A 26,884-nucleotide genomic window follows, 5' to 3' on the forward strand; every position below is an offset into this window, starting at 1 on the left:
GTATGCAATCTGCTAGATTATACAAAAGAAGTTTGCAAGAGAACAAAACAGATTCCAGGAGCTAAATAATAAAAAAATTCAAGACATGACAAATTAGAATAGGGAGTCAAATCATTCTTTAATATAGTTGGAAAAAATCAGATCATAACATGAAGAATGAACTTGGAACCCTATTATAATAAATTCCAAGTGGTCAAAGAGTTAAACAAAAACATACATAACACTAGAAAACCGAATAGCAGTTTTATCAATCACAAAGGGGAGGAAAAAAAATGTGGCCTTAAAAGTTGCCAAATAAGGCCTATCACTCTTTTGTAAAAATCAAAGATTCTAACATATCATAAAAATAACCTCATTATCCACTGAATATCAACATTAATGAAGTAAAAAAAAAAAAGGGAGATAAATGTTCAGTAGGTTGTTACAGACATGAATGACTGCCATTTTTATTTGCTATGGCAATTATCTAACACTATATATATAAGACTTGCATCTCCATAGGAGGAGTTATCTAAAACAGTTAAGAAACTAAAATATATCCCAAAGTAAGCTTTACAGCGTCTATCCTCAAAGATAACTTGGTTCTTACCACAAAGCAATAATAAATTTTCATACTGAGAAGCAAAGCCCTGGAATAAGTGTAGGAATTATACAAGTTAAACTAATTTAAGTCATTAATCCCAATACTCTTCTACAACTACTCTTCCCTTACTTAACACCTTTTCTTACTAGTGTAGAAGTTTGTAGCAAAAAACAGTTATAGAGAAAGAAATGGGATGAATTCAAACTAGGCAAAAGAAAAATGGTGAAATCAAATATCCGTATTAACAATCTATATTGGACTCAATCCAAAGGATGTAATGTAAGACAATTACCAATATGAGGACAACAGTGAATTTGCAAGCAGGGGACTCTTATTTCTCCAGGAGTGATTCTAGCTGTTCCTGCAAGGAACTGAGCTGTTGCTTCTCTCGTTCTTCCTGCTGTTTGAGTTCAACCAAAACAGCCTGAAGACGAGTCTTGAGTGCCAGATTTTCTACTTTGATGATGAGGTCTTCTTGTCGTTTTGCTCTCACTTGGGTCTCTTGAAGTTTACCTTTCATTATGTCAATCTGCTTCTGAATTCCCACGACCATCTGATTTGTTTCCTCATTTTCTTGGCGCTGCTCATCAGATTCATCAAGCTTGTCTTGTAGTTGCCTCTCTAGGTCTTCTTCAGTGTCAATGATGTTTATATCTTCATCATCATGAGGATCTCTCTCATCTTCTTCTTCACTACTGCTGCTAATATCATTAAATATCTCCCTGAGCTCATCATGTTCTGAGGAGCTATGGCCCTGCTTATGGCCACTCATTCCTGGAGAGGAAATATCTAGACCTGCTAAGGAAACCTGGTTGTCTGCTTCCTTTGTTTCATCTTCTGCAATTACCTCCCATCGGGCACTGACAGCTTCTGCATCTGTACTGAGAAGCCTCTTTACTTCTTTTTCCACATCTGGTGATTCAATGTACTTCTTCTTGGCTGTTTTACGGAACCTTCTCTTTCTGACATTCTTAAGCGGCAGAGTGATACCATGATTCCAGATGAATTTCCTCTCCCTGTCCTTATCTTTTTTCTTACTTGCTTTCGGATCAGTAGTGGCAACTGGTTCTTCTGGAGGAGGGTAAAGATCCCCATCCACACTGCACACTAGCATCTGGCAGATATCTGCTGTCTTGTAAAAGGTTTTTTTATCTATGGTTTTCAAGGATTCAGTAATGCAGGGCAGGTCAACCACCTTAGCTGCTAATGGAGCACGGTCTACTCGGACAATTCCATGACGTCCATCTGCATGTAATTCAATGGTTAATTTATCTTTCAGGTTGACACTTCCAGACTGTATTGCCCTTCTCACAGTAGAAGCATGTTCTGGAGGTAGACGTAATATGAATTGGCTTTCCAACTCATGGGGAGCATCTTCTTTGTTCTTGCTCATCTTTTGTTTTGTAATTGTCATTTCCTGTCACCCTGCTTCACAATGATTTTCTCATTCGAGATCTAAAAATAAAAGAAAAAAAAAATCATGTAAAACACAGCATATGTGAAAAAAAAAAAACACCAAAATACCATAGGTTGAACACATTAGCAAACCAATCCCTTAAAAAATACTTTTGCTATTAAAGTTCTGCCAGAATAATCCTAATTCACTATATCCTAGTAGAACTTCTAAAGTATTTTCTTCAGGTTTATTATACATTTTAATTTTTAGTAGGCAGAAGCAATGAAATTGAAATGCAAATAACTATGATCGCTTTTGGTAAAAGATGAAGTGATAATGAAGTTTTTTAATTTTTCTTAGAGTAAATGAATACAAGTTCCCTAACAGAGCAAAACTATACCTCTTTAAAGACTCCTATTTAGTTTCTGATTGTACATTAGGCTTTGGATTTAGGGCCAATCCACTCCTCTGGCATAGTTAGAAGATGACAAAAGAGACTGCAGAAGAAAAGCAAAAAACAATCAACAAAAAACAAACCTCAGTCACAAATCTTTTCTACTTAACACAATGAAGACTTAAACCTATGACAGAAATCTTTACCACTTATCACAATGACGACTAATACCTTTCTCAGCCCAATCTCTTCCCTTTCTCTAGCTCAGGTTTTATGGGAAGAGAGAGGGACTTGTACAGAATGAGACAGATTATGAAGGGTATATACCCTCACAAAGGAGATGAAAGATCCAATGAAGTCCTGAAACATGTGAAGGGAACATGGTAATAAATTATTAGACAACATATTTTAGTATATATATTCTATTTTTGCATAATGAAATGTAAAAAACTTGAAAAGGAAAACAATAGTATGGGAAAATTTCTGTAATAAATATTTAACAAATGCTAGTGATCTAAAATATACAAATAAAACATTTATACCAACACATAATAAACTTCAAATATATATATAACCTCATCAATGTGGATATCCTTTGTACTAATGTAGACTGTAAACCCTTTTTCATTTAGGGAATGGTCTTTGATAACTGATATAGTCAAAAACATAGGAGTAGCTTTCTGAAAATTAGGTTGGTCCCTGGACAATGTAGGACTGAAGTAGATGCCTGTCCAGCTTGATAACATTTTGCCAGAGCCTGTGTTACACTGACATAGCTTTGGCAATGAAGCATCACAATAAGACTTCACGTAAATATAATCTTATGAAAAATACAAATTTCTAAAGCAAGCACTGATTTAAAAACTGATTTGCCAACATACAGATTACATTTCATAGGTAAAGCTGCAATAGTAAATAAGGACATTTCAGCAAATCAAAATGCAACATTTACCTCACTCACAATTCAAGGAAAGCAAATTACCAATATATACTAGCTAGATAGCCTGATTTAACGGGATGTCTTGTAATCTGGATAGACCTAGATTCAAAGCATAAGTTCTAGACTTACCAGTTGGGTGGTGATTACGAGCAAGTCACAACCTGGCTAAGCTTCAATATCCTCACCTATAAAGAAATAACATGTTAGGCCCTTTGTATACTTAAAATGTTATGCAAATATCAGTTATGATTAGTATACTAAACCTGTAAAAAATAATAACCATGATAAAAACTTAGGGTAAGAGTGTGGAAAAATAGTTATCTATGTTCACCGCTGACCATAAACTTTTTTTTCCTGAAGAGCAATCAAATTTGTACATAATTGTGCATGTAAATATAAATTGAAGACTGTATTATCAAGGAAATATGACATGTAAAAATAATACTTACAAGATGCTCAGACCTGTGCTACTTATAGAACAGAACACTAGAAACAAACTGATTTTCCAACAGAATATGGATAAGCAACCTAATGAGAATACAGCATAGCTATCAGAAACAATGTGGGTAGATTAAGTTAATATATATAAAAATTTATATTAAAAAACAGAGAACCATTTCATTTTTGTCTTTCAAATTTCAGGATCCAGCAGTGTCTGACATATAGGAGATGCTGAATAATGAAAGATAAACTAGTATATAATTATTTCGATTGTATAAACATATATACACATGGTACAAATGATGTTTATCTCTTAGGCACATTACATTAAAAGTATGAGTCCTGGGTCTTGGGGCCAAGTGAAAAAAAAAAAAGACAACAAATGTTTTCTCTAGTGTTCTGTTTTCAACTCAGGCAAATTTTTTTTTTAACAGCAATAGACTGGGAAACCTTTACCTTCTGCAGCATCCACACCCTACCCTCCACATACCTGTGCAAGGGCACAGAACCCATCCTAACAGTGGATCTCAATCACCAACTGTAGTTGCAGCAAACGGGTCAGTTTTTAGTCATAAAAAAATTGTAACGTGTAATAGCCAAGTTGGGTCTTTTGTGCTCTTAACCACTACACAATACTATCCCCAACCTTCACTGGCTTCTTATTCCATGTCACTTAAAAATACTATCTGGTTGCCATCTTGTCTTTCTGGCTAATTTGATATTATTCCCCTCCAAATTACAATTAGATCAAAATGACTTACAGATTCAGCATTTTCTCTCTAGATTCTAAGTCTTTTCAAAGTCAGAAAAAAAATTCGATAAAATGCATCAAACTGTTTATGGTTTGGAAACGCCTTGTTTCTTTTTCTACTTCCAGTCTATAATACAGCCTCGAAAATAGGTTTGTTGATAGGCTCTTTTGAGTGTCATGCATCAAGTCTCACTAGTTTCTTCAAGGCTCAGCTTTAATATTTTATCTCCTTATCGTATCTCTTTTTATGGAGACAACATCTACTTAAAAAAAAAAAAAAAAAAAAAAAGACCGGGATTGAAATATCAGCTTTGCCAAATAGGCAGAGTTCCCTATGATAAATAAGACAATCTTTCCAATGCGGTTTCCTCAGAAAACAAGGGACAGTCTTTAACAAATCCTCAACAGGACCTTAACAAATCCTCAACACTTCTGGCGAAGGGAAAAAATACTTAACTCTACCTGTTTGAGATAGCTTCTCCCCCGCCCCCGGAGGGATCCAGCTAAGGTCGGCAGAGATTACAAGCGGGCGCATCCGCCAACCACAAGGCAGCTGCCTCAGCTATGCTCAGGATGGCGGCAAGATCGAGGCGCACCTCCAACAGCCCAAGCAGCGCGAGAGTTCTGCTGCGGTCACGTGGCATAGAGGTGCCCCTCGGGAAAGATCGAGGCTCACATCCCAACTCCGCCACAAACACTTCACAAGTCTAGTTCCACAGTTCCCTCCCTGGTCCCTGTTTCCACATCCGTAAAATAAGGGCCCTTTTTAAAAGATTAGGAAAATCTCTTCTAATTCCCTAAAATAACTAACCTCAACTGAGCAGAAGACGTATGCATCCAAGCAGACGTATGCATCCCAAACACTGCTCCTCACTCCTCGATCTGAGTGTCTGGGAATCGGAAGTTGGGAGGGAATGCGACTTGATGCTGGCCCCTCCCACTCACAGCCCCTTCCGCTGGCAACCTGGGCGCCCCGCCTCCCTAGCTCGATGTCAGCACGTGACGTGACGCCCTATCTTAAAGCATCTACCAACGATCAGCATTCTTAGCGGCCCTACGAACGCGAGACTTTCCTCACAGGCGGTGGGTAGCCACAAGGGAACGCCCGATCTCGCGATCCAAAGTGACTTCGCCCAGCAGAGGGGCGAGGCTAGTTTTCACAACCTGGCCAGACTCGAGCAGCCGATTGGAGAGCCATAGAGCCAGAAGGAAGTGAGGGGGTGGCGATCCCCTCTCCCCCCACCCTTTTCCCTCTCCCACTCCCTCATCAGGCTCCGGCCTGGCTGCGAACCCCGGTGAGTCCTAAGCCAGGGCATTCTGCGCCTGCGCCTGCGCCCGCCAACCCGGCGGGCCCCGGGTTCCAGGTTCGAGCTCTCCATGTCTGAGCGTTCCATGGGCCAGCGGCTCGGGCCACGATGACGGATTACAGCGAGGAGCAGCGAAACGAGCTAGAGGCTCTGGAGTCCATCTATCCGGACTCCTTCACAGGTGACTACGATCGGTGGGGGAGGGGGAGGACTGCAGCTTGTTGGTGCCCGGGGTTGGTCCCGGCGCAGCTCCCCGGCCAGCCTGGCACTGCCGAAGCGCCCCTCTCCCGTGCGCGCTGCAGGGCCCCGGGGTCCCAGCACGGGGACGCAGAATCTCGGCGCTGCCGCTGGGCGGAGAGCCTGCGCCAGAGTCCTCCCTCCCTCCCACCGGCCGGCCCTCCTCTTCCTCCGCAGTGGGGTCGTAGCGTCTCTTAAGTACGGACTGAAAATCGGTCTTACCTGGGCCTCGCTCCTTCTGCGGGCATGTCCTGGGCCGGGCTTCGTCGCTGGGCCTCCCTGCGTGTCTCCCTGGGCGGGCCGGGACCCTGCGCGGAGGCGTGGGAAGTGCGGGGCCTGTAACTAAGTTACTGGCAATTTAGTTTCCATGCTATAATGAGCAGGGCGTGCAAATTTTTTTAAAATAACATTTGGCAGTTCTGCTTTTTGTAGACAGTAGGAGTTAACCTAAGATTAGATGGAACAGGAGTTCTTTACTTGGGGCTTTTGAACTTTCTTACACTCACAATACATATGTGTTTATAATGTGTCTACATAGACGCTCATATTTGTATATATAAATACGAATATGTGCGTTTATGTAGAAATATCGGAGGAGGTATAAACATGTATTTGTGCATGTATGTGTTTACACATGCATATGTGTATAAAAATCACCCACAAACTCCAGATTAAGAACTCCTGTTCTTAAATATATATGTATTTTGTTGTTGTTGTTATTTAGATATTTTTCAGTCGTGTCTGACTATGTGACTCCTTTTGGGATTTTGTTGGCAGACATACTGGAGTGATTTTTCCATTTCCTTCTCCAGCTCATTTTACAGATGGGGAAGCTGAGGCAAACAGATTAAATCACTTGACCAGGCTCACAAGCTAAGTATCTGAATCGAACTTTCACTGGGGTCTCTGATTCCATCACTAGCACTCTATCCACTGTGTCACGTAGCTGCTCATACATACTCATACAGTGCTAATATACATATATAAAGTATGTATTACATATGTTATTCATCTGTAGATACATACAAGGTATCCCAGTTTTAAGCTTTAAACTACACTATTTGACTTTTGATACACTATATCCTATAACAAATTTGTAATCCTGTTTTTTATTTTGTTTTACATTTAGAACATTAATCCAAGAAGGGGTCCATATACTTAACTGTCAAAGATGTTCATGAAACACACAAAATAATTTATATTGATTTGTCAATCAATTATTTATGAAATAATTACTATATGTACCAAATGCTATTAATCACTCCAGGTTAAAAAAAAAAATCAGGAAAAAGGAGTACCTGAGAGGTTAGAATCAGATGGTGGCAGACATTAAGAAAAAAAATTTTACATTACAGAAAAACAGACACCAAAGTTGCACTTTCTATTAGTGAATGGAATTCAGAAATAAGTATCAGTAATTCTTTTCTCCAAAGAGATTTAGATGAGTTTTTAAAGGACTGTATTCTGAATATTTTGGAGCTCTGATCTGGAGGGAAGAGATTGTTCTGTGGTGTTTCAGTAACCACAGAGATGTGCATTCCTTAAGGCCTCCTGTGGTGATCATCTTCTTTTAAAATAAGTAGAATAGTTCTCTCTTTTTGTCCTGAAGAGTCAAGCTTTTCAGTCACAGTATATGCATTTATAAAATCAGATATATCTTCTCCTTCATTTTTTACCTTAATTAATGCCTCTTCTAATCTTGTCATATTCTGCTTCACAGGAGAAGCCGACTGTGTTTCTGCCTCTCTCCCTCCCCCTTCTTCCTTCACCCATGAAGGGTTAATTAAGGAGGGATGGTCATGAGATGTGGAATGACCTAATTCCTCCTGCTGTCAAGTATCACACTCAGAATTGTACTTAACTCCATTCTTATCTGATTCTTGCTCCTTTTCACCTAGTATAGTTGGCACCTCTCCCTCCTGCACTTTCTTTTTCTTCATTTTAACACTTAAATAATTTCTTATAGCCAATTGTATTAAATTGTATGTACAAAGTATATTTTTAGAAATTGAGTTTGGATGAGAATTGTAGAATTCACCTAGCTGTTCTCCCACTAACTTCCACTCATTTGGATCCAAGTTTTTTTCTGTAGAGAATCAAGAAGATGTGTGCTGTACAGTTTTTAAAAGCTCAACGACATGCTCCCAGGTTATAATTAAACCTTGATTTTTTATAAGTCTAGCAATGGTCTCTGAACATTTTCCTTGAATGCTCTCTAAACATTTTCCTTGAACAGAAAGAGAAGGCTGTTTTCTAAACATCTGTCCCATTTTAGCTGAAATTCTACTTTAACTCTTTTAACAAAATTTCCTTGTTGCACTCACCCTAATTTCTGGGTCAGGAAGATTTTTCCACTGGATCAGGATCAGAGGCTTTTCCACTGGAATCAGGATTTTGTCAATCCCACGTTCAGGGCGCCAAAATGTGATGTTCTTGTTCTTCTTTAAAATAGTAATATAGATGGTTCTCTCTGGGGGAGAGAGCACGTTTCTCAAGGAGAGGTTTTCTTAGAGGCAGCCTTAGTATCAGTTCAGATCAATAATTACCCCAAATGCAGCCAGCTGGTAAAAATACAAACGTTTATTTTCTCCTTCCAGAATAGCCTGGTTAGTTGAGGCCTATCTCTCTGCTTGGTTCCAAGAGCTCTTGCAGTTTTGTCCTTTGCTTCTGCCTCTGCTTTATTCAGCCTTCACTCCAGCTCCACTCTTCATGTAATTCTGGTGAAATCTGTCCAAGAGCCTTCTGTCTGTTTATTTTATACGAGAGAGAGGAATTGTGGGATGCGAGATAGAGGGATTATGGGTTTTCTCCCATAGTGCTCTCTGGCCCCAAGAACTTCAAGGGAGGTGTGAATTCACAAAGTTAACTTTGTGAACTCCCCTACTTGTGAACTCCAATGAGTAAAGGTGTGAACACAAGCATTGTATCAATTAGTTCTACTTAGTAACTAGTTTCAGGTTCTGGCCCAAAACATCTTCTTGTAAGATCAGATCAGTAATCTATGAACTCTATTGAGTTAGCAGTTTATAAAGATTCCAACAGCCTCCATGGTAACTTGTGATCTTCACTAGTCTCTAGTTAAATGGGAATGAAGAGTGATCCATTTTGCCCACCTCCCTATTTGACAAATAAGGAAACTTGAAGTTTAGAGGTTAAATGACTGGCACAAGGTTGAACTATGTATCAGATTTAGAGTTGGACCTTAAAGACCATCTATCTAATCCATCCCCTCCCTCAACTCCTTTTTTTCCCTAATACCTACCTCTCAGGATTATTGTGAAGAGCAGATCAGATAATTTTAATTAATGACCTGCCATTTACTAGCTGATTGACCTGTGACAAATCGATTGATTTCAGTTTTGTCAATTAGGAAGTGAAGGGGTTGTATTTATATGGCCTTCATGATCTTTTTCAGCTCCTAATCTATGATGCTATGAGATTGTGTAAATCTTTTAATCTCTGGGAGGTGATGTCTTTATTGTCTGGTTGAGAAGGTAGAGGGGAAGGGCCACGGACAAAAATGGTAGGTGGGATATACATTTAGTCACTTTAGCCTTCCTGAGCCTGTGCCTTACCTGAGTTCACACGGGAGAACTTGGGTGAAAGACTGGTGCAATTGACTATGGATCTGAAGAGTTCTAATACTACCTCTGCTGTTTACATCTGTGTGCCTGTGTGATTAATTATTTGCTCTCTGATTCTCAATTTCCTGGTTTTTAAAGTGAGTGGTTTGGACTAGCTGATCTAGAAGAGTCCCTTCTAGCTATAAATCCTATAATCCAGGTCTCCCTGCTCCCAGCCTTGTGCTTTTCCAAAACACTAATCTTTCTTAAGTAGAGAGCCTTCTTAAATTTGTACTTTGTAAAATAGCCCTTAATAACTGGGACTGAAAGTCTTGGAATCTTTAATAGAGAATGTCCTCTAGGACTTTCAGTTCTGAAGCCATGTAGCTTGAGCTGTGAAAATATTCAGAGATAGTAAAATTGGAAAGTGGATTTACCTTCTCGGCATATATCCTATGTTTGAACCACATTCCATTGTTTCTAGCTTATATTATCACTATGTTTGAATTTCCTTTTTTGAGGGGTGAAACAAAATCACAAACATGGACAGCTGTTGATTATGTTCTAAAACAAAGTGAGATGATATTGAGCACTTTGTAACTAAGTTATTAAGACGAGTTCCATATGTGAATCAGCATAAAGAAAACAGGATTTGCCATTCTTCTTTCTCTGAGAAAACAGTTTGTAACTAATTTGATAGTACCTTACAAATAGCTATAGGGACTGTATTTTAAGCACTTTGTGATCTGTTAGTAGGCACTGGTAGATTTGGAAAGATTCTGTTTTGTAAAAATCAGTTCAAATTAACCAGTTGTCATTGAATTTATAAAGGATAATTCACAAAACTGACATTTGCAAGTGTTGGGCAAAATCACCTTAGTCCATCTGTTTTTAGACACTATTAGCATTCATAAATTAATCATAATCCATGGTAATCATTAGTGTGTTGTATCAAAATTCCCTTTTAATGTCGTGACCCAGTTTCTCCAATTGTCCTATTTAATTATTCTGCCTCAGATTATAACCTTTCCCTCTTAATGTTTGATGAGATAAAGGTCTACCTCAGTTGCTCTGCCCCAAAACCCCAGACTATAATCATTCCCTCTTAAATGGTTGTTGAGAGGATATCTCAATATCTTTAGGTTATAGACATTCCTTCTTAATGTTTGACAGGATAAAGGTTTATCCATTTTAGATGTCATTAAAATATCAGTAACCTCCCTCCATTGTGTCATGCTAGGGGCCTCCCCCACCATTAGGTTATCCCCACCTAGGCCCCATTATGTCACTGTTCTTGTTATTCTATAAAAAAGCTTGCTGTCTCAATACTCAGGGCTGGATTCTTTGAGATGATAGTTTCGTCCAGCCCTGGGACCAAGATCCATCTGGTCCCAGTATCTCTCTCCATTTAATAAACTATTGAATTGGCATTACTTTAGTAGCTGTGGGGAATAAGTCAAATTGATTCCTTTTTAAAAAATAATTTATTTAAAGTTTTGGATTCCAGTTTCTAACCCTCTCCCCTCTCTGAGATGGTAAGCAATCAGATAGGGTTAGACATGTGCAATTATGTAAAATATTTCCATATTAGTCATTTTGTATAACAAGACTCATTTAAAAAATGAAAGAAAGTGAAAAATAGCATGTTTCAGTCTGTAGTCAATCAATACATCAGTTCTTTCTCTGGAGGTGGATAGTATAATTTCATCATTAGTCTTTTGGGACTATTTTAGACCATTGTATTGCTGAGAGTAACTAAGTCATTCACAATTCTTTTTTAAACAACATTGCTGGTACTGCCTACCATATTCTCCTGGTTCTGTTCACTTCATATGCATCAGCTCATGTAAGACTTTCCAGTTTTTCTGTAATGCTTATCATTTCTTATATCAAGAATATTCCATTATAATCATATATCACATTTTGTTTAGCCATTCCCAAAAAAGCTGCTATAAATATTTTCATACAAATAGGTCCTTCTCCCCTTTTTTACATGTCTCTGGGATATGGACTTAGCAATGGTATTGCTGGATTAAAGAATAGGGGCTTTTTTATAGCCCTTTGAGCATAGTTGCAAATAGAATAGTTGGATCAGTTCACAACTCCAGCAACAATGCATTAATTTCTGTTTTCCAACATCCAACATTTTCCTTTTTTGTCATATTAGCCCCTCTGATAGATGTGAGGTGGTACCTCAGATTTTCATTTCTCTAATCAGTAGTGACTAAAGTATTTTTTCATATCTTTGATTTCTTTATCTGAAAAAAGTCTGTTTACATCCTTTGACATTTTCTCCCTTGGGGAATAACTTGTATTTTTATAAATTTGACTCAGTTCTCTTTTCATTTGAAAAACAAGGCCTTTATCAAAGATACTTATTGCAAAATTTCCCCCCCCCCAATATTCTCCTTTCCTTTTAATTGCATTGGTTTTGTTTGTGCAAAAACTTTAATTTTGTGTAATCAAAATGATCTATTTTATATTTTGTAATGTTCTCTTTATCTTTGGTTCTAAGTTCTTCCCTTACCCATAAATCTGACAGATAAATTATTCCATGGTTTCTGACTGGCTTATGGTGTCACCCTTTATGTGTAAATCATTACCCATTTTGAATTTTTCTGGTTTACATTGTTCATTGTTGGATTTTGTTGTATATATACATATATACATTTTTTTTATGTATATCACATTTTTTTTTTTTGCTTTTTTATGCTTCTCCTTGGCCCCACAGGTGTTTACTTTTATTAGTCCCCACCTCCCTCTTCTACTTTCCCCAAACCCTTTTTACTTTATAAGGTAAGCGATTTCTATACCCAACTGAGTGTATATATTATATTCCCTCTTTGAAAGGAAATTTGATTAGAGTAAAGTATAAGCTTTTCCTGCCCTCTATCTTCTACTCCATTATAATAGCTCTTTCGTACCTCTTTTATATGGAATAATTTACTCCATTCAATCTCTCCCTCCCTTTTTCAGTGCAATTTTCTTTCTCACCCTTTTATTTTGTTTTTTGGGGTATCCCATTAAAATCAATTTGGTCCACACCTTCTGTCTACATATACTCCTTCTGATTGTTCTTATAGTCGTTGAGAATTAACAAATACTACTTTTCCATATATAAATATAAAGTTTAATTTATTGAATTTCTTGTTTTCTCTTTCCTGTGTCTTTTACCTTTTGTTTCTCTTCAGTCTTGTATGTGGAGGTCAATTTTTATTATTATTATTATTCAGCTCCATTCTTTTCATTAAAAATGCTTAAAAAGTCCTCTGCTTTGTTAAATGCCTTTCTCTCTTCTCCCCCTACCCCTCCCAAAATATTCAGTTTTGCTGGGTGGGTAACTGTTGGTTATAATCCTAACTCCTTTCCCTTCCAGAATATCACATTCCAAGCTCTCTGGTTCTTTAATGTGGAAGCTGTCAGATTCTGTGTAATTCTGTCTGTAGTTCCGCAATATTTGGACAGTTTCATTTCTGCTTCTTGCAATATTCTCCTTGATCTCTGAATTCTGGAATTTGGCTGTTTCTGAGACTTTTTATTTTGGGATCTTTTTTGGATGGTGATTAGTGGATTCTTTCAATTTCTATTTTACCCTTTGGTTCTAATATATCAGGGAAGTTTTCTTTGATAATTTCTTGAAAAATATTGTCCAGGATTTTTTTTGTTCAATTGTAGCTTTCAGGTAGTTGAATAATTCTTATATTATCTCTCCTGTATCTCTTTTCTAGGTCACTTGTTTTTCCGATAGGAAATTTTACGTTTTCTTCTAGATTTTTTTTTTTTCACTTTTTGGATTTGATTTTATCATATCTTGATCATAGTGTCATTATTTCTACTTGTTCAATTCTGATTTTTAAGGAATTATTTTTTCCAGTAAGCTTTTGTACTTCATTTTCTAGTTCTCTAATCCCATTTTTAGGGAGGTTTTTTTGGTTTGGGCTTTTTTTTTTTTTTTTTTTTTTTTAACTTAGTAAATTTTTTTTATATCTTTTCCCACACTCTTGGCCCTTCTCATGATTTTTTTCATTCTCATTTATTTTGCCAATTTTTCTTCTACTTCTCTAATTTGCTTTTTTTTTTAAAAAAAAAATTTAAGCTCTTTTAGGAATTTTGGGGGGAGGGTCTATGGCCAAATTACATTTTTCTTTGAGGTTTAACATGTAGTCATTTTGATATCTTCTGTTTATATCTTGATCCTCCCTATCAGATGTTATTTAGTTAGTTAATTCTTAGCCTCATTTTTAACTAGCCTTAATCACTGAATGGGTGTCAAGTCAAACTAAGACTTGTTAATGATCCTAGTCTAAAAAGTCCAATCTGATTGCATCCAGGGCCATCTCCAGTCAACCTGATTTCTATTTTGCCACCTTATTCAAATGGCTCTGGAAAGTAAGTGAGGCTGGTAACTTCGTACAGCCCTTCCTCACTTAAATTCACTTCATTTGCAAATTATGTCATCACTTCTCTGATATCATGGTCCTATTGTCTCTTGGGATAGCTTGACAGGAGCTATCTTAGAAGTCTTAGGTTACACTTCCAAAAAAAAAAATTTTTTTTAATACATGTTTAAAGGCTACAGCTACAGAAGGACAACAAGTTCCAGCAAGAGGTGTTCTATAGAGACATGTAGTGGACACAGATAAATTCAAAGCAAAATAAGTATGATGGGAAGGCAGAAAGATTACTTTTTTTTTTCCAAAATAAACTTTATTTTTTTTTATTATAGCTTTTTATTTACAAGTTATATGCATGGATAATTTTACAGCTTTGACAATTGCCAAAACTTTTGTTCCAATTTTTCCCCTCCTTCCCCCCATCCCCTCCCCCAGATGGCAGGTTGACCAATACATGTTAAATATGTTAAAGTATAAATTAAATACAAGTATACATGTCCAAGCAGTTATTTTGCTGTACAAAAAGAATCGGATTTTGAAATAGTGTACTATTAGCCTGTGAAGGAAATAAAAAATGCAGGCAAACAAAAATAGAGGGATTGGGAATTCTATGTAATGGTTCAGTCATCTCCCAGAGTTCTTTCCCTGGGTGTAGCTGGTTCAATTTATTACTGCCCTATTGGAACTGATTTGGCTCATCTCATTGCTGGAGATCATCATTGATCATCATCAATTGATCATCATATAGTTGATCATCATATAATATTGTTGTTCATGTGTATAATGATCTCCTGGTCCTGCTCATTTCACTCCACGTCAGTTCATGTAAGTCTCTCCAGGCCTTTCTGAAATCATCCTGCTGGTCATTTCTTACAGAGCAATAATATTCATATACCACAATTTATTCAGCCATTCTCCAACTGATGGGTATCCACTCAGTTTCCAGTTTCTGGCCACTACAAAGAGAGCCGCCACAAACATTCTTGCACATACGGGTCCCTTTCCCTTTAAGATTTCTTTGGGATATAAGCCCAGTAGAAACACTGCTGGATTTTGATATGGGTATGCACAGTTTGATAACTTTTTGAGCATAGTTCCAAATTGTTCTCCAGAATGGCTGGAGGTGTTCAGAATTCCACCAACAATGTATTTGTGTCCCTGTTTTCCCACATCCCCTCCAACATTCCACATTATCTTTCTTTGTCATTCTAGCCAATCTGACAGGTGTGTAGTAGTATCTCAGAGTTGTCTTAATTTGCATTTCTCTGATTAATAATGACTTGGAGCAAGAAAGATTACTTTCAACTGGGGAGAAATGAAATGGAAATCAGAGGAAAGCTTCATGGGAGAAAGTGGTATTTGAGCTGGTTTGAGATGGTTTAAAAAAAAAAAAAAGATTGTTTTTAAAGGTCACCATCAGGATAGAGGTTACTATAGATGGAGAAAATGACCTGTGCAAAAGTATGGAGGTGAGAGTGATAAGTGAGATTAAGGACTGATGCCAGCTACTCAATGTTTTGAACTTGAAGTCTTCTTGAGAAACAAAAACATTGAATACAAACTCCCTGGTCCTTTGTGGTGTTCTCAGGTACTGTGTAGCATCAATGTTGTTCCCCTCTTGATAGAAGGGGTTTGTTCAGCTTTTAGGTCATTAGCTCTAACTTTTGATCCCTTGAGAAACTCCCATAGTTTAGGATCTTTGACAACATCAGATAGAAATTCGAACATACACTGAGATTTGGTTTTCTCTTTTTGTGGATGTTTCATTCTTAAATTTAAAATTATTATTTTCATTTATTTACATTTTCATAATATATAATTATTTTACTCCAAATTTCCTGGGAGTTGCCGCCTCTTAGGTAGGCTGTGTACCAGCCACGTCAATCTTTGGCCACACTTGGAATAGTATACAATTATGTTGCAGTTGGTCGTAGAGTTTGCTACAGAGACATTTCCTACTAAAAACTCAAATGTTTTCCGTGGTAATGTTGGTAATAGGAATGGTAGGGGATACTATGGAAAAGGGTTTTGAGATTCATCTCAGTCTTTAGTAAATGTATCTTCCTCAGAAGGATTAACCCACCAGATGTAATATTTAATGTTTATGTTAATAGATCTCTAGGTTCTAAATCAAAACAGAAATTTCTTATTCATGAACAAGTGGTTTCTGATTAATAAGAATATATTTTGATCCATGTCAGTGATTTGTAGAGAAATGCAGGATTATAAACAATCACAAAAACTACATTATTGTAGGATATTCAAAAGAGGAAAATGTTCATCTTCTTTAATATGACTTTTGTTTATATTTTCTTACAGTATTATCAGAAAATCCAACCAGTTTCACTATTACTGTGACATCTGAAGCGGGAGAAAATGATGAAAGTAAGTATATAGTTCTTTTGATTTCCCCAAAATTCTTACTCAGGAATTTGAGGTGTTTTAAGGTGGGGTAATGATTGAAGGTTAAGTAATCACTTTTTACAGTAAGAATACTCATAGCAAATTATTAGACATTTATCATATCTTATCAGAGAATTAGAGAAGATAATCAGCAAGAGATATATTTTCCACATAAAACAGCCATTCATTGGATATGATTTAATAATTTAATAACAAGACTGGGAATTTTGGCACTACATGAAAGAAATGAGTATTGTTTCTGAATTTCTTGGTGTTGGGGTTGCTGTGCTAAGCAGTCTTCAGAAGGCTAAGGGTGTTATAACAATAGCATTTTTTCCCCTTGAAGTATTGTTTTGGTTTAAACACCGATATAATCAGGTAACATATATGTAGTGGATAGAGATGTAACCTTAAGGCCAGAAACATCCAGGTCCCAGTCCTGTCTTCCTGGGTAAATGAATTAATCTTTCAGTTGCTGAGGCAACATCCTATCATTTGGAGAGGAGGTGCTAATAATCTTTATTAGTAGAGGGACTTTCTTAGGGACTTTGTTCTATTATTGAAATCACAGATCTAGTTCCATTTAATAACAAAAAAAAAAAAAAAATGAAAGGATAGACTATAGCATTGAAAAAGAAAAGTTTGGGAAGAGATTTCCAAAAAATATGTCTTCAGCACTATTAAAGAAAGGAGGTACCTGGCCCACACCTGAGCCCCTTGTGAGGTTGGACATCTTGCCTGTCCTGTCCTACACTTTTCATGTTTGCCAAATTTTCTAGTCTTGATTGATTTGGCTTTCCACTTGAGAAGAGAGCTTTTTAAGTTATTAAATTGGCTTTCTGGTCTTAGTTACGTTCATGAATTTTCCCAATCTTATTATCCATGTTAATTGAGTTCCATATCAGTAGAGCTGAGCCTTGGAGAATAGGAAGATAAATGAAATCCTGAGGTAAACTAATTATTGGTAAATTAAATATTGAGGCCTTTTCTGATAATCAACCCCATTGTTCACAATAGTGGCTTTTAGTCTTTAAAGATGGAGACCCAAGGAAAAGAGGGAGATGTGGTAAGGAAGAAGGTGGAAATGGTGGCAAAATTTAGTTTTTTCATTTTACATGGAAAACAAAAGGGTCTCTTCCAGTTTTAAATTCTGATTCTATATTTAGAGTTGTCTAACTGTAAGAAAAATTTGAAATCAGGTTAGGAAAAACCTGGAAACTTGCTATCACTTCTTTTTTCTACCAAAAGTACATTGTTGCTGTTTGATCCTTTTTTATACATATCCTTCACAATTCAGACAGATCCTAAGATAATAGATTTAGAGGTACAAAGGAACTTTAAGGTTATCTAATTGAGGGCAGCTTCTTTTTTTCCTTTTTTAACATTTATTTTTGTAAGATTTTGAGTTCTAATTTTTTTTCTCCCTTGACTTCCTCCTTCCTGAGACAGCAAGCAATCTGATATAGGTTACATAAAATTTCCATATTTGTCATGTTCTGAAGGAAAAATCAAAATAAAAGGGAAAAATTACGAGAAAGAAAAAGCAAACCTCTCTCCCCCCCAAAAAAAAAAAAAAAAGTGAAACTAGTATGTTTCTATTTGCATTCAGTTCTTTTTTCTGGATGCCCGTAGCATTTTCCATCCCAACTTTGTTGGAATTGTCTTGGATCATTATGTTGCTGAGAATAACTAATTAAGTATGTCATGGTTGATTATCATGTAATCTTGCTATTAACTGTGTACATGTTCTCCTGGTTCTGCTACTTCACTCAGCATCAGTTCATTTAAGTCCAAACTTTTTGGAAATCAATCTGCTCATCATTTCTTATAGAACAATAATGTTCCATTGCATTGCAAACAAAGCAGATAATTTAAGTTACTTAATTTTTGTCCAGTTTTACTTTTTTTTGTTAATAAATATATTTGAATCTTTTATGTAATTTTAATGTGAAATGCTTATAGAACAAAAATTATAGATTTAACTATTAAAAAGATACATACAACTAGTATAAAATATTTTTAAATTTTCTTTTAGATCCACAATAATAACTTAAAATATTAATTTATGCAGCTTCTTGTTTGGTTACGGGGACTAACAAGAAAAAAGGCTTTTTAAGTTTTAGAACAATTTCTGAATTTATCAGGAGTTTCTGTAAATAATGAAAACAGCTTTCCAACATGTAGAAAAGGTACTGTTGTTAGTGATTCACTGATAGACTTTCTTTAAAAAAAAGCCTTATCAAGAATATACACTGGGGCCTGAAATATATAGTCACTATGAAGGAATGGTTATTGATTGCATAAAACAATCAGTTTTTTAAAATCACTTGTTTAAAATAATAATAATAATAATCTTATAGGTATTGGAAAGAAAATGAACCAGGAGTAATGCTTACTCTAGTCCCCCCCTTTTTTTTAAGTGCCAGGTTTGGATTTGGGTTTGGGTTTTCTTTTTTCTCTTAAAGGAAAAAATTCTAGTAAGTTTTTTCTATCTAGTTTCTTAGATATATGATAAACCCTAAGCCAAAAATAAATCTTTTATTTTTAAGGAGTGATTTATTGGTATGCTTCCAGTTTTGTTATTGTTACTTGCTGTTCCATAAACAAACATTATAATGTTACAGTAAAAGACAGCTTCTTCACCCAAAAAATAGCCTTGTTTTATTCAACATGAAAAGCTATTGTGGGTTGAACTGATGATTCAACAAATATGTTAGAAATAATGTGCTTTAAATTTTTAAGATAATTAACATGATGCTTTCCTTTTGTTTCTTAGCTGTCCAGACAACCCTTAAGTTTACTTATGGAGAAAAATATCCAGATGAAATGCCTCGTTATGAAATATTCTCCCAGGAAAATCTAGAAGATAATGATGTTTCAGATATATTAAAATTATTAGAATTACAAGTAAGGAAAAAGAGACATTTTTTTTGTTATTTTCTTGCCATCATTTCATTGGTTTGAAATGTTTAGCATTTCATTTGTATATGGATAAGCATTGGCCAAATCTCAAAGCTTTCTAACAACCCTAATTAAAACTTTGTGCACAGAGCTAGAAGCTAGAAAGAACATGTTTTAGTTCCAGTCCTGCCAATACCTCTCTCTCTCTCTTTCTCTCTCTCTCTCTCTCTCTCTCTCTTTCTCTCTCTCTGTCTCTATCTCTGTCTCTCTTCAGTTTGCAAATGACTCATATTTTAAGAAGCAAACCTACCTACTTCTGGATCTCCCAGTGCTGTGAAATCAATTGTGAAAGAACATGGAATCTTTTGAAATTCTTTAGATTAAAAAGTAGAAGAAAAGAGTGCAAAAAGCCAAGATTAATTTAGAAAGACTACTTAGGGCATTCTCCCTGTATCAAACTACTTGTCTCCCTCATATCCCCACCAATGTACACTTTGTTACATTTCTGAAATTTCACCAATTTCATTTAGATTGATAAACTGACTCTTAAAAATAATTCATGATGGTGTATTGGTCTACCTGCCATCTAGGGAAGGGGGTGGGGGGAAGGAGGGGAAAAGTTGGAACAGAAGGTTTTGCAAGGGTCAATGCTGAAAAATTATCCATGCATATATATCTGGTAAATAAAATGCTATAATAAAAATATATATGTATACATGATGGGAGAGCTAGGTGGCGCAATAGATAGAGTACTAGCTTTAAAGTCAGTAGGATCTGAGTTCAAATTTGGCCTCAGATACTTAACACTTCTTAGCTATGTGACCCTGGACAAGCCACTTAACCCCAATTGCTTCAGGGGAAAAAAAGATATATGATGTGGATTATGGTTCTCTTCATTCATTCTGCATTGTCATTTAATTTGGTCAGTTGCTCCAAAGGAATGGGAGTTTGGATAGGGTGAAAAAGAGGAGAAATGTAAATTTGGAATGTAGAGCATTTAGAGGAAGATAGGCCACAAATAGAGTTGAGGTTTCTGTAGTAAGAAAACATGAAAATATTAATAACCCAGAGAGAAATTTTCAGAAAGGAGTTGGAAAAAATGAGTTTAATCTATTTCAAAACCTCTCAGGGCCTGAGAAAATAGGGGTGGGAACATTCACTTTTTTTTTTCTTGGTAGTATGTTGCCTCTTGTCTAGGAAACTGCAATTCAGGGTAGTCCCAGTAAATTACGGATTAGCTACATTATAATTGTAAAAAAAAAAATTTGTGTCTTAGTCTGGAAATCTGACCACTTTTGTAGCATTGTTTCTATGAGAAAATTCATTCCAAGTTCTAAAACTAATTTAACATTTAATTTAATTTTGGAATGCAATTCATTTAAAAGTTGAAAGATTGCTTGGTTTTTTTTTGTGTGTGTCCAATTAGTGTATAAAGAAAGCCAAGGAAGAATTGAAACGAGAAACTTGACAAAGTCTCTTTTTTTCTTTTTGCAGAGGCAATTAGGATTAAGTGATTTGTCCAGGGTCACACAGTTAGGGAAGTGTTAAGTGTCTGATATCAAATTTGAACTCAGGTCCTACCTTCAGGTGCTCTATGTACTATGCCACCTAGCTGTCCCAATTGGTTTTCTTTTAAAAGTATTTTCTATAAATAAGTAATTCATAAAATCTTAATTAAAGTTTCAAGAAAAGAACAGCTATCTTCAATTGCAGCTTCTGCTTTCTTTCTTTCTTCCCATTCTCTAAATAACTCTCTACATTCTGTATTCTTACCTTGTTTTTGAACTAAAACTGTTCTCTCCAAAGTTGCCAATGATTTTTTAATTGTCACATTTAATAACCCTTTTTTCAGTCTTTATTCTTTTTTATCTTTCTACACCTTTTGGCACTGTCAGTCACCATCTTCTTCTTGATATCCTCTTCTCCAGAGTTTTGTTGGTTTTCTTCTGACCTTTCTCACTCTCCTTTGCTAAATCGTCATCCAAGTCACACCTACTAATCATTAGTTATCTATGCAGATGATTCTCAGATTACTTATTTAGCCTTGTGTGGAGTGGAGAGATGAGGAACTTACAGTAATGTGTGAATTCTTTTTATTTTCCTTATTCCTGTGTTTCCTTATGACCTGCATAAGTACAATATATGCAGGCTATATTTTTAGTTACAGGCATATTTACTTAACCTAAGTTGGTGACATTTATCAGTGTTTGACATTTATCACTATTTAATCTATTAGCTTGACCACTGTCAGCTCAATTATCTAAGCCCTAAACCAGAAACCTTCCATTCCAATCTCTCCAGATAACAACAACCAATTAGATGCCTCTCCCCCGTGCTCTCTTACTTGTGATATAATCTCTTGTAACAAAATCTATTAAAGCTGTATATATTCCCTCATTCTTTGGCCCTCCTGCTGTGAGTACTTTCACTTCCCTTATCTCATAGCTAGACTGCCTGCCTCTCATGAGAAGCTATAAAACAATCTTTGTGCTTTCTACTTTGAGTGATCTCTGAGTAGTCATTTTGGGTAGGGGGTCTCTCATGTTCCATACAGCCTTAATCTCTCTTTAATCTCCAATCTCACATTTCCAGTTGTCTGTCAGACATCTTGAACTAAATGTCTGCTAGATGTCTTCATCTTAACTTTTCTAAACTTGAATTCATTATCTTTACCCTCAATCCCTCCTTTTTCCCTAATTTTCCTATTACCGAAGGGCACCATTCTCCTCCCAGTCTTGTCAGCTTACAATTTAGATGCTGTCCTTAAATTTTCAATCTCTCATTTCTCACATCCCCAATATTAGTTGATAAGTCTTGTCAAATCTGCCTTTATAACATATCTCCTCTGATACTGTTAACACATTGGTGATATTATCACCTTGCACCGTAATGCAAGCCCTCACTACTTCATACTTGGACTTTTGCAATAGCTATCTGATTGGTTTCTCCACAAGTCTGTCCTCACTCCTGTCCATCTTTCACTCTGCTACCAAATTTATCTTCTTAAAGCATCACTCTTTCTTTTCAATAAACTTCAATAGGCTCACTATTGCCTCCAGAGTTGAGTATAAAATAGTGTTTTGCTTTTAAAGCCACTTATAACCTGGTTCTTTCTATCTTTCTAATCTTAGCTCTTATACTTTTCCCACATACTCTGTGATTCCATGAACCCTATTCTCCATACTGCTTTTTACACATAGTATTCCATCTCCTGACTTTGTATTTTCACTTGTTCATCCTTGTGTCTATATTATTCATCTTCTTCATAGCTCCATTCTGATTTCCTTTAATAAATGTTCATTGACTGATTGACACACTGATTATTGACCCTGGAGGAAGTACTTCAGCCTTGCCTTTAAATATTTTTGGCACTTTCTTAAAACTAGTTTTAGAGAAGTGCCAACTGATGAGACTTTTCACATGTGGAAGTTATTGTAGGTTCAGTCCCTGTCACTGTTGTATGTTTTTATGTAAACAGTTCATAATAATAACAGAATACTTGGATAAGTTTTCTTGAATACTTTTGAAAATGTTGCCTTTCCTTGGCCTTGTAGGCAGAAGAAAACCTTGGCATGGTAATGATCTTCACTTTAGTATCAGCTGTTCAAGAAAAACTAAATGAAATTGTAGATCAAATCAAAACTAGAAGAGAAGAAGAAAAGAAGCAGAAAGAAAAAGAAGCAGAAGAAGCAGAAAGGGTATGGAAAATACTTGGGGTTTATTTTATTTCCTAAATTGATATTTTTATTGCTTGGTGAATTATAATAAAAATGATGCCCCTTTTCTTTTGGTCATTGGAATAGCAGGGAGTTATAACTAGGATGGGATTAAAATTCAAGTATTGTGCCACAAAGTCTGAATGCTTACAAATACAAATGTTTAAATATGTTCAATATAAATAAAATGTTCCATAAAAATAAAATCTTTATAGAAGCTCCATAAACTGTTGGGTGAAGATTGAAAATAATTTTAGGATCTATAACAACATTTGTTTCTTAGCATTAGCTATTCATATAATAAGGGTTAAGTATTTTAAAAGATGAGAGTCATTTTTGGTTAGTGATTAGTTGATAGACAAGCAGAATTTTAAACATATTACTGGAATTGATTGAAATATGTTCATTTAGCCTCCCTGCCTAATTACTAGTTGATAACTTCAGTATCCAGAAATTTGGGGAAGTAAGGTTAATCTTTGCTTTAGAACTGTAGACTCACTTCTCTGGCCCTTCTATATCTGTTTTTGTTTTCTAAGCAATGTTTCCATGGCACTCCTGTAACAATTGAGAATTTCTTAAGTTGGAAGGCCAAGTTTGATGCAGAGCTCTTAGAAATTAAAAGGAAAAGAATGAAGGAAGAAGAACAAGCTGGAAAAAATAAATTAAGTGGTATGATTGTTTTCTTTCTCTTGGGACATCATGTTCATGTCCCAACAAGAAAAACATTTGGGGAAAAAGTTATTTTTAAGGGGGAAAAATACTTTGTATTATTACAAAAATGATAGTACCTTTTAAGTTATATAATAAAGTTATATTCTTGCTAATTTTATGATATTTTTGTGGGAAAGGAAGTTGGGAGATTGCAGGCAATATTTTACAGATGGGAAAATGTTTATTATAGTTGATATTTATAAGCCAGAATCAAAAACTGCATTATCCTTTTCTGTAAAGCTTATCACATTCCTTTTTTGTCATACCTTGTTATAATCTAAAGAACTCTAACTTAGAAAGAACCTGGATATAAATTCTGGGCTTGCCCCTTAATACCCATGGGATTTTGAATAATTCATTTCTGTGGCCCTCAGTTTTCACATAAGCAAAATGACAGAATTAGATCAGATTATCCCAGAGAAGGCTGCATTTCTTAAGATGACCTGGCTTTACTTATGAATTTGGATGCTCATCTTAGATCATAGATTTAGGACTGTCAGGGATCTTTAACACTCATTTTACAGATGAGGAATAGAGACCTAAGTAAATTAAGTGACTTGTCTAATAGAGTTGTACAAATAATAAATTGCAAAGCTGAAATTTGAACCCAGGTCCTGTGACTCCAAATCCTGAACACTTTAAATTGTATGCTACTGCTTTGTAAATCTAGGCATGTCAGTTCAATTCCCTGAACCTCAGTTTCTACTTCTGTAAAATGGGAATGGGTGTGTGTGTGATAGCACTCACCTCATAGGAGTGTTGTATATGTCAAATAAAATAATGACTATAAAGTGATAGGTAAATATACAAGAACTGCTACACAAATATCAGCTACAATGCTGTCATGTTAATGTGAGTAAACCTCGTGTATTCTTTAGCCATACTGGGTAAATTCCAAAATTCATTAAGATTGATTGGTAAAGTGGAAGGAATACTTGATTTGGAGTCAAAGGTGTTAGGTTCATATCCCAGCTCTGCCACTTACCTGCCTATATGACTTCAGCTCATCAGACCTGTTTCCTCATTTGTAAAAAATAAAATGAGGAACTATTTGCATCTGAAGTTTCTTCCAGCTCAGTGTATTTCTCCTTGTTTCATTATCATTCTAGAGGGAGTCTGGGCTTTTGAGTTTTGAGTTTTGTTTTTTTGATTTGGGAGGTTTGGGACCTTAGGAGCAAAATGAAGAAAACTATTCTCTCTAATGAAATTATACTAATTTCTCTCAGGAAAACAGCTATTTGAAACAGACCACAATCTTGACACATCTGATATCCAGTTTCTGGAAGAAGGTAAGTCAATTATGACTTTAGAATTGTAATATGTAAAACTTGGTAGCTTGTGTTTTCTTTTCCAATATATTTGAAAGTAAAGAATTTCATCCCCAGTATAAAAAGACATCAAGAATTTAGAAAAAGCATTCTTTACTGTTGAAAATATGTCAGCTTTATATACTTGAATAACAATTATATTGAAGTTTGTTATTAATTTTAAAAATTATTCTGTATGTGAACAAATTATGAGCAAGAATACTGTCAGTTTCTAAGTTAAGAAAAAACAAAGGTATTAAAAAATCCAGCAACAGTATCACTCTAGCCTTTTGCAAATTGTACCCAACACTATTTTTTTTCTCAATTGTTCTACATAAATCCATGTAATTTCCAAGTGCTCTGGTGGCCTTGGGAAAAATCCCCAAGTTATCCCCAACACTGACCTTTTTTTCTCTATCCAGAACTGTTCCCCCTTTTTACTACTCCTTGCGTTAATTTCCCTTTCTGAGTTAAATTGAGTCAAACAAGATGAAATGATTTGCACAGCATCTGAGACTGGATTTTAACTCGGGTCTTCCTAACTCCAGGCCTGCATCACCTAACTGGACTTAGGTACTGAAAAATGACAATTGCTTAAGGAGCTACAACTTTTGTTTGTTCCCTGGATAGACTAGTTAACTCAACTTTATTCTTTGAGTCTCAGGCTGCACCCTGAGCTGTAGCTAGCCAGCTCTCTAAAGCATCAAGTCAGAGGTGACTGACCAACAACAGTGACAGTGCTGTACCTATTTCTAATGCAAAAATTCATTCTTGCTATCATCTGAATCAAAAGTTATGGGTTTTGAATAATATTTAATCATTTACATTTCTAAGAAGAAATCTAGAGGTTCTTTTTATGAATTGCAAATGTCTGTGCCTTTTGTTCTTGAGGAAATTTAAAAAAAAAAAAATGGCCTTTTCTTTTCTTTATAGCTGGTAACAGTGTGGAAGTAGATGAATCTTTGTTCCAAGAAATGGATGACTTGGAGCTGGACGATGAAGAGGATGATCCTGATTTTAATCCAGTTGATTTAGAGAGTGACTAAAGATTAGACTGACAAATGAACTGATGGTGTCAGAAGTGTGCGAGTCCCCATCCTTATATCTCCGCTTGCAGAGAAGCTGGAATGCCACAGCATCTGTGGCTTTGCTGAGCGTGTGTTGGTTTCCTTTTCTTTTTTCTAAGAAAAAAATTTTAATTTTTCAGGAGAATATTCTTCTGATGACTTTCATCATTGTGCTTAATAAATTGACTTGAAAATTTCAACTGTAAAGTATCCTGTGCATTTTGATGGCATCAAACTAAGCAAAAAGGAAAGCCTGCCTGGGCTCAGTGTGACTTTGTGGATATCCTCAATATGAGGATTCCATACAGCATTCCTGAGGGGCGTCTCAGAGTTGTGTTTGATGTGTCTATATCCTATAGAATAGAGAGTACAAAAGTAGGGCATATGTAGTCAGGATCAGAATTTGAATTATGGCTTTTCTGCTTCATACTGCTAGCTGCTCTAGGCCTCGGTTTCCTTTTCTGAAGGGTGTGAATTAGGTGACCTTTAAGGTTCCTTTATTAGTAATATTCTAAGGGTCTGATAGTCAGAAAATGAGATGACTTTTATTCCTATACATTAGTTAACAATTTGTTCTACAAATATATCTCAAGCTGAATGGCTTTTTCACTGATTTGTTTTTAACATTGGTAATATCTACAGTTCAGTGAATAGAGCACTGGATTTGGAGTCAGGAAGACCTGAGTTCAAATTCATCTTCAGACACTCACTAGCTGTCTGAAATAACAACCACTGGGTTATCTGTGCCAAGAAAACATTTTGGACAGTGATCC

The 26,884-nt window shown here is 35.9% G+C and overlaps 2 protein-coding genes across 6 annotated transcripts; one reads left to right on the top strand and one right to left on the bottom strand.

Annotated features, from left to right (window-relative positions):
* Window positions 1-99: 99 nt before the first annotated feature.
* LOC127562122 (transcription initiation factor TFIID subunit 7) lies at window positions 100-6,349 on the bottom strand. 3 transcript variants are annotated; one of them, XM_051997585.1, is made up of 4 exons: window positions 6,272-6,349; window positions 3,443-3,498; window positions 2,380-2,476; window positions 100-2,038 (listed from the first exon to the last, which is right to left on the bottom strand). In XM_051997585.1, exon 4 carries the CDS (start codon window positions 1,995-1,997, stop codon window positions 915-917), a length of 1,083 nt encoding a protein of 360 aa, XP_051853545.1. In that variant the 5' UTR covers window positions 1,998-2,038; window positions 2,380-2,476; window positions 3,443-3,498; window positions 6,272-6,349; the 3' UTR covers window positions 100-914. The 3 variants fall into 3 exon arrangements, with proteins under 3 accessions (XP_051853545.1, XP_051853543.1, XP_051853544.1); XM_051997583.1 differs by lacking the exon at window positions 6,272-6,349 and adding an exon at window positions 5,317-5,432; XM_051997584.1 differs by lacking the exon at window positions 6,272-6,349 and adding an exon at window positions 4,968-5,253.
* RWDD1 (RWD domain containing 1) lies at window positions 5,596-26,311 on the top strand. Of its 3 annotated transcripts, XM_051997590.1 has the most exons (8): window positions 5,808-5,993; window positions 6,862-6,921; window positions 16,326-16,391; window positions 19,186-19,316; window positions 22,865-23,008; window positions 23,563-23,695; window positions 24,964-25,026; window positions 25,978-26,311. In XM_051997590.1, the coding sequence occupies exons 1-8, from the start codon at window positions 5,921-5,923 to the stop codon at window positions 26,088-26,090; spliced, it is 783 nt and encodes a 260-aa protein (XP_051853550.1). In that variant the 5' UTR covers window positions 5,808-5,920; the 3' UTR covers window positions 26,091-26,311. The 3 variants fall into 3 exon arrangements, with proteins under 3 accessions (XP_051853552.1, XP_051853550.1, XP_051853551.1); XM_051997592.1 differs by lacking the exons at window positions 5,808-5,993; window positions 6,862-6,921 and adding an exon at window positions 5,596-5,800; XM_051997591.1 differs by lacking the exon at window positions 6,862-6,921 and having other exon boundaries at window positions 5,810-5,993.
* The last annotated feature ends 573 nt before the right edge of the window (window positions 26,312-26,884 follow it).

Source organism: Antechinus flavipes, chromosome 4 (genome assembly GCF_016432865.1).
Source record: "Antechinus flavipes isolate AdamAnt ecotype Samford, QLD, Australia chromosome 4, AdamAnt_v2, whole genome shotgun sequence".
Lineage (NCBI taxonomy): Eukaryota > Metazoa > Chordata > Mammalia > Dasyuromorphia > Dasyuridae > Antechinus > Antechinus flavipes.

Excerpts from the sequence above, each read along its gene's own strand:
- LOC127562122 (XM_051997585.1), bottom strand. The coding sequence starts at position 1,997 with ATGACAATTACAAAACAAAAGATGAGCAAGAACAAAGAAGATGCTCCC.
- RWDD1 (XM_051997590.1), top strand. The coding sequence starts at position 5,921 with ATGACGGATTACAGCGAGGAGCAGCGAAACGAGCTAGAGGCTCTGGAG. Across the intron at positions 19,317-22,864 it reads TAAAATTATTAGAATTACAA|GCAGAAGAAAACCTTGGCAT; the intron begins GTAAGGAAAAAG and ends TTGGCCTTGTAG. Across the intron at positions 23,696-24,963 it reads TGGAAAAAATAAATTAAGTG|GAAAACAGCTATTTGAAACA; the intron begins GTATGATTGTTT and ends AATTTCTCTCAG.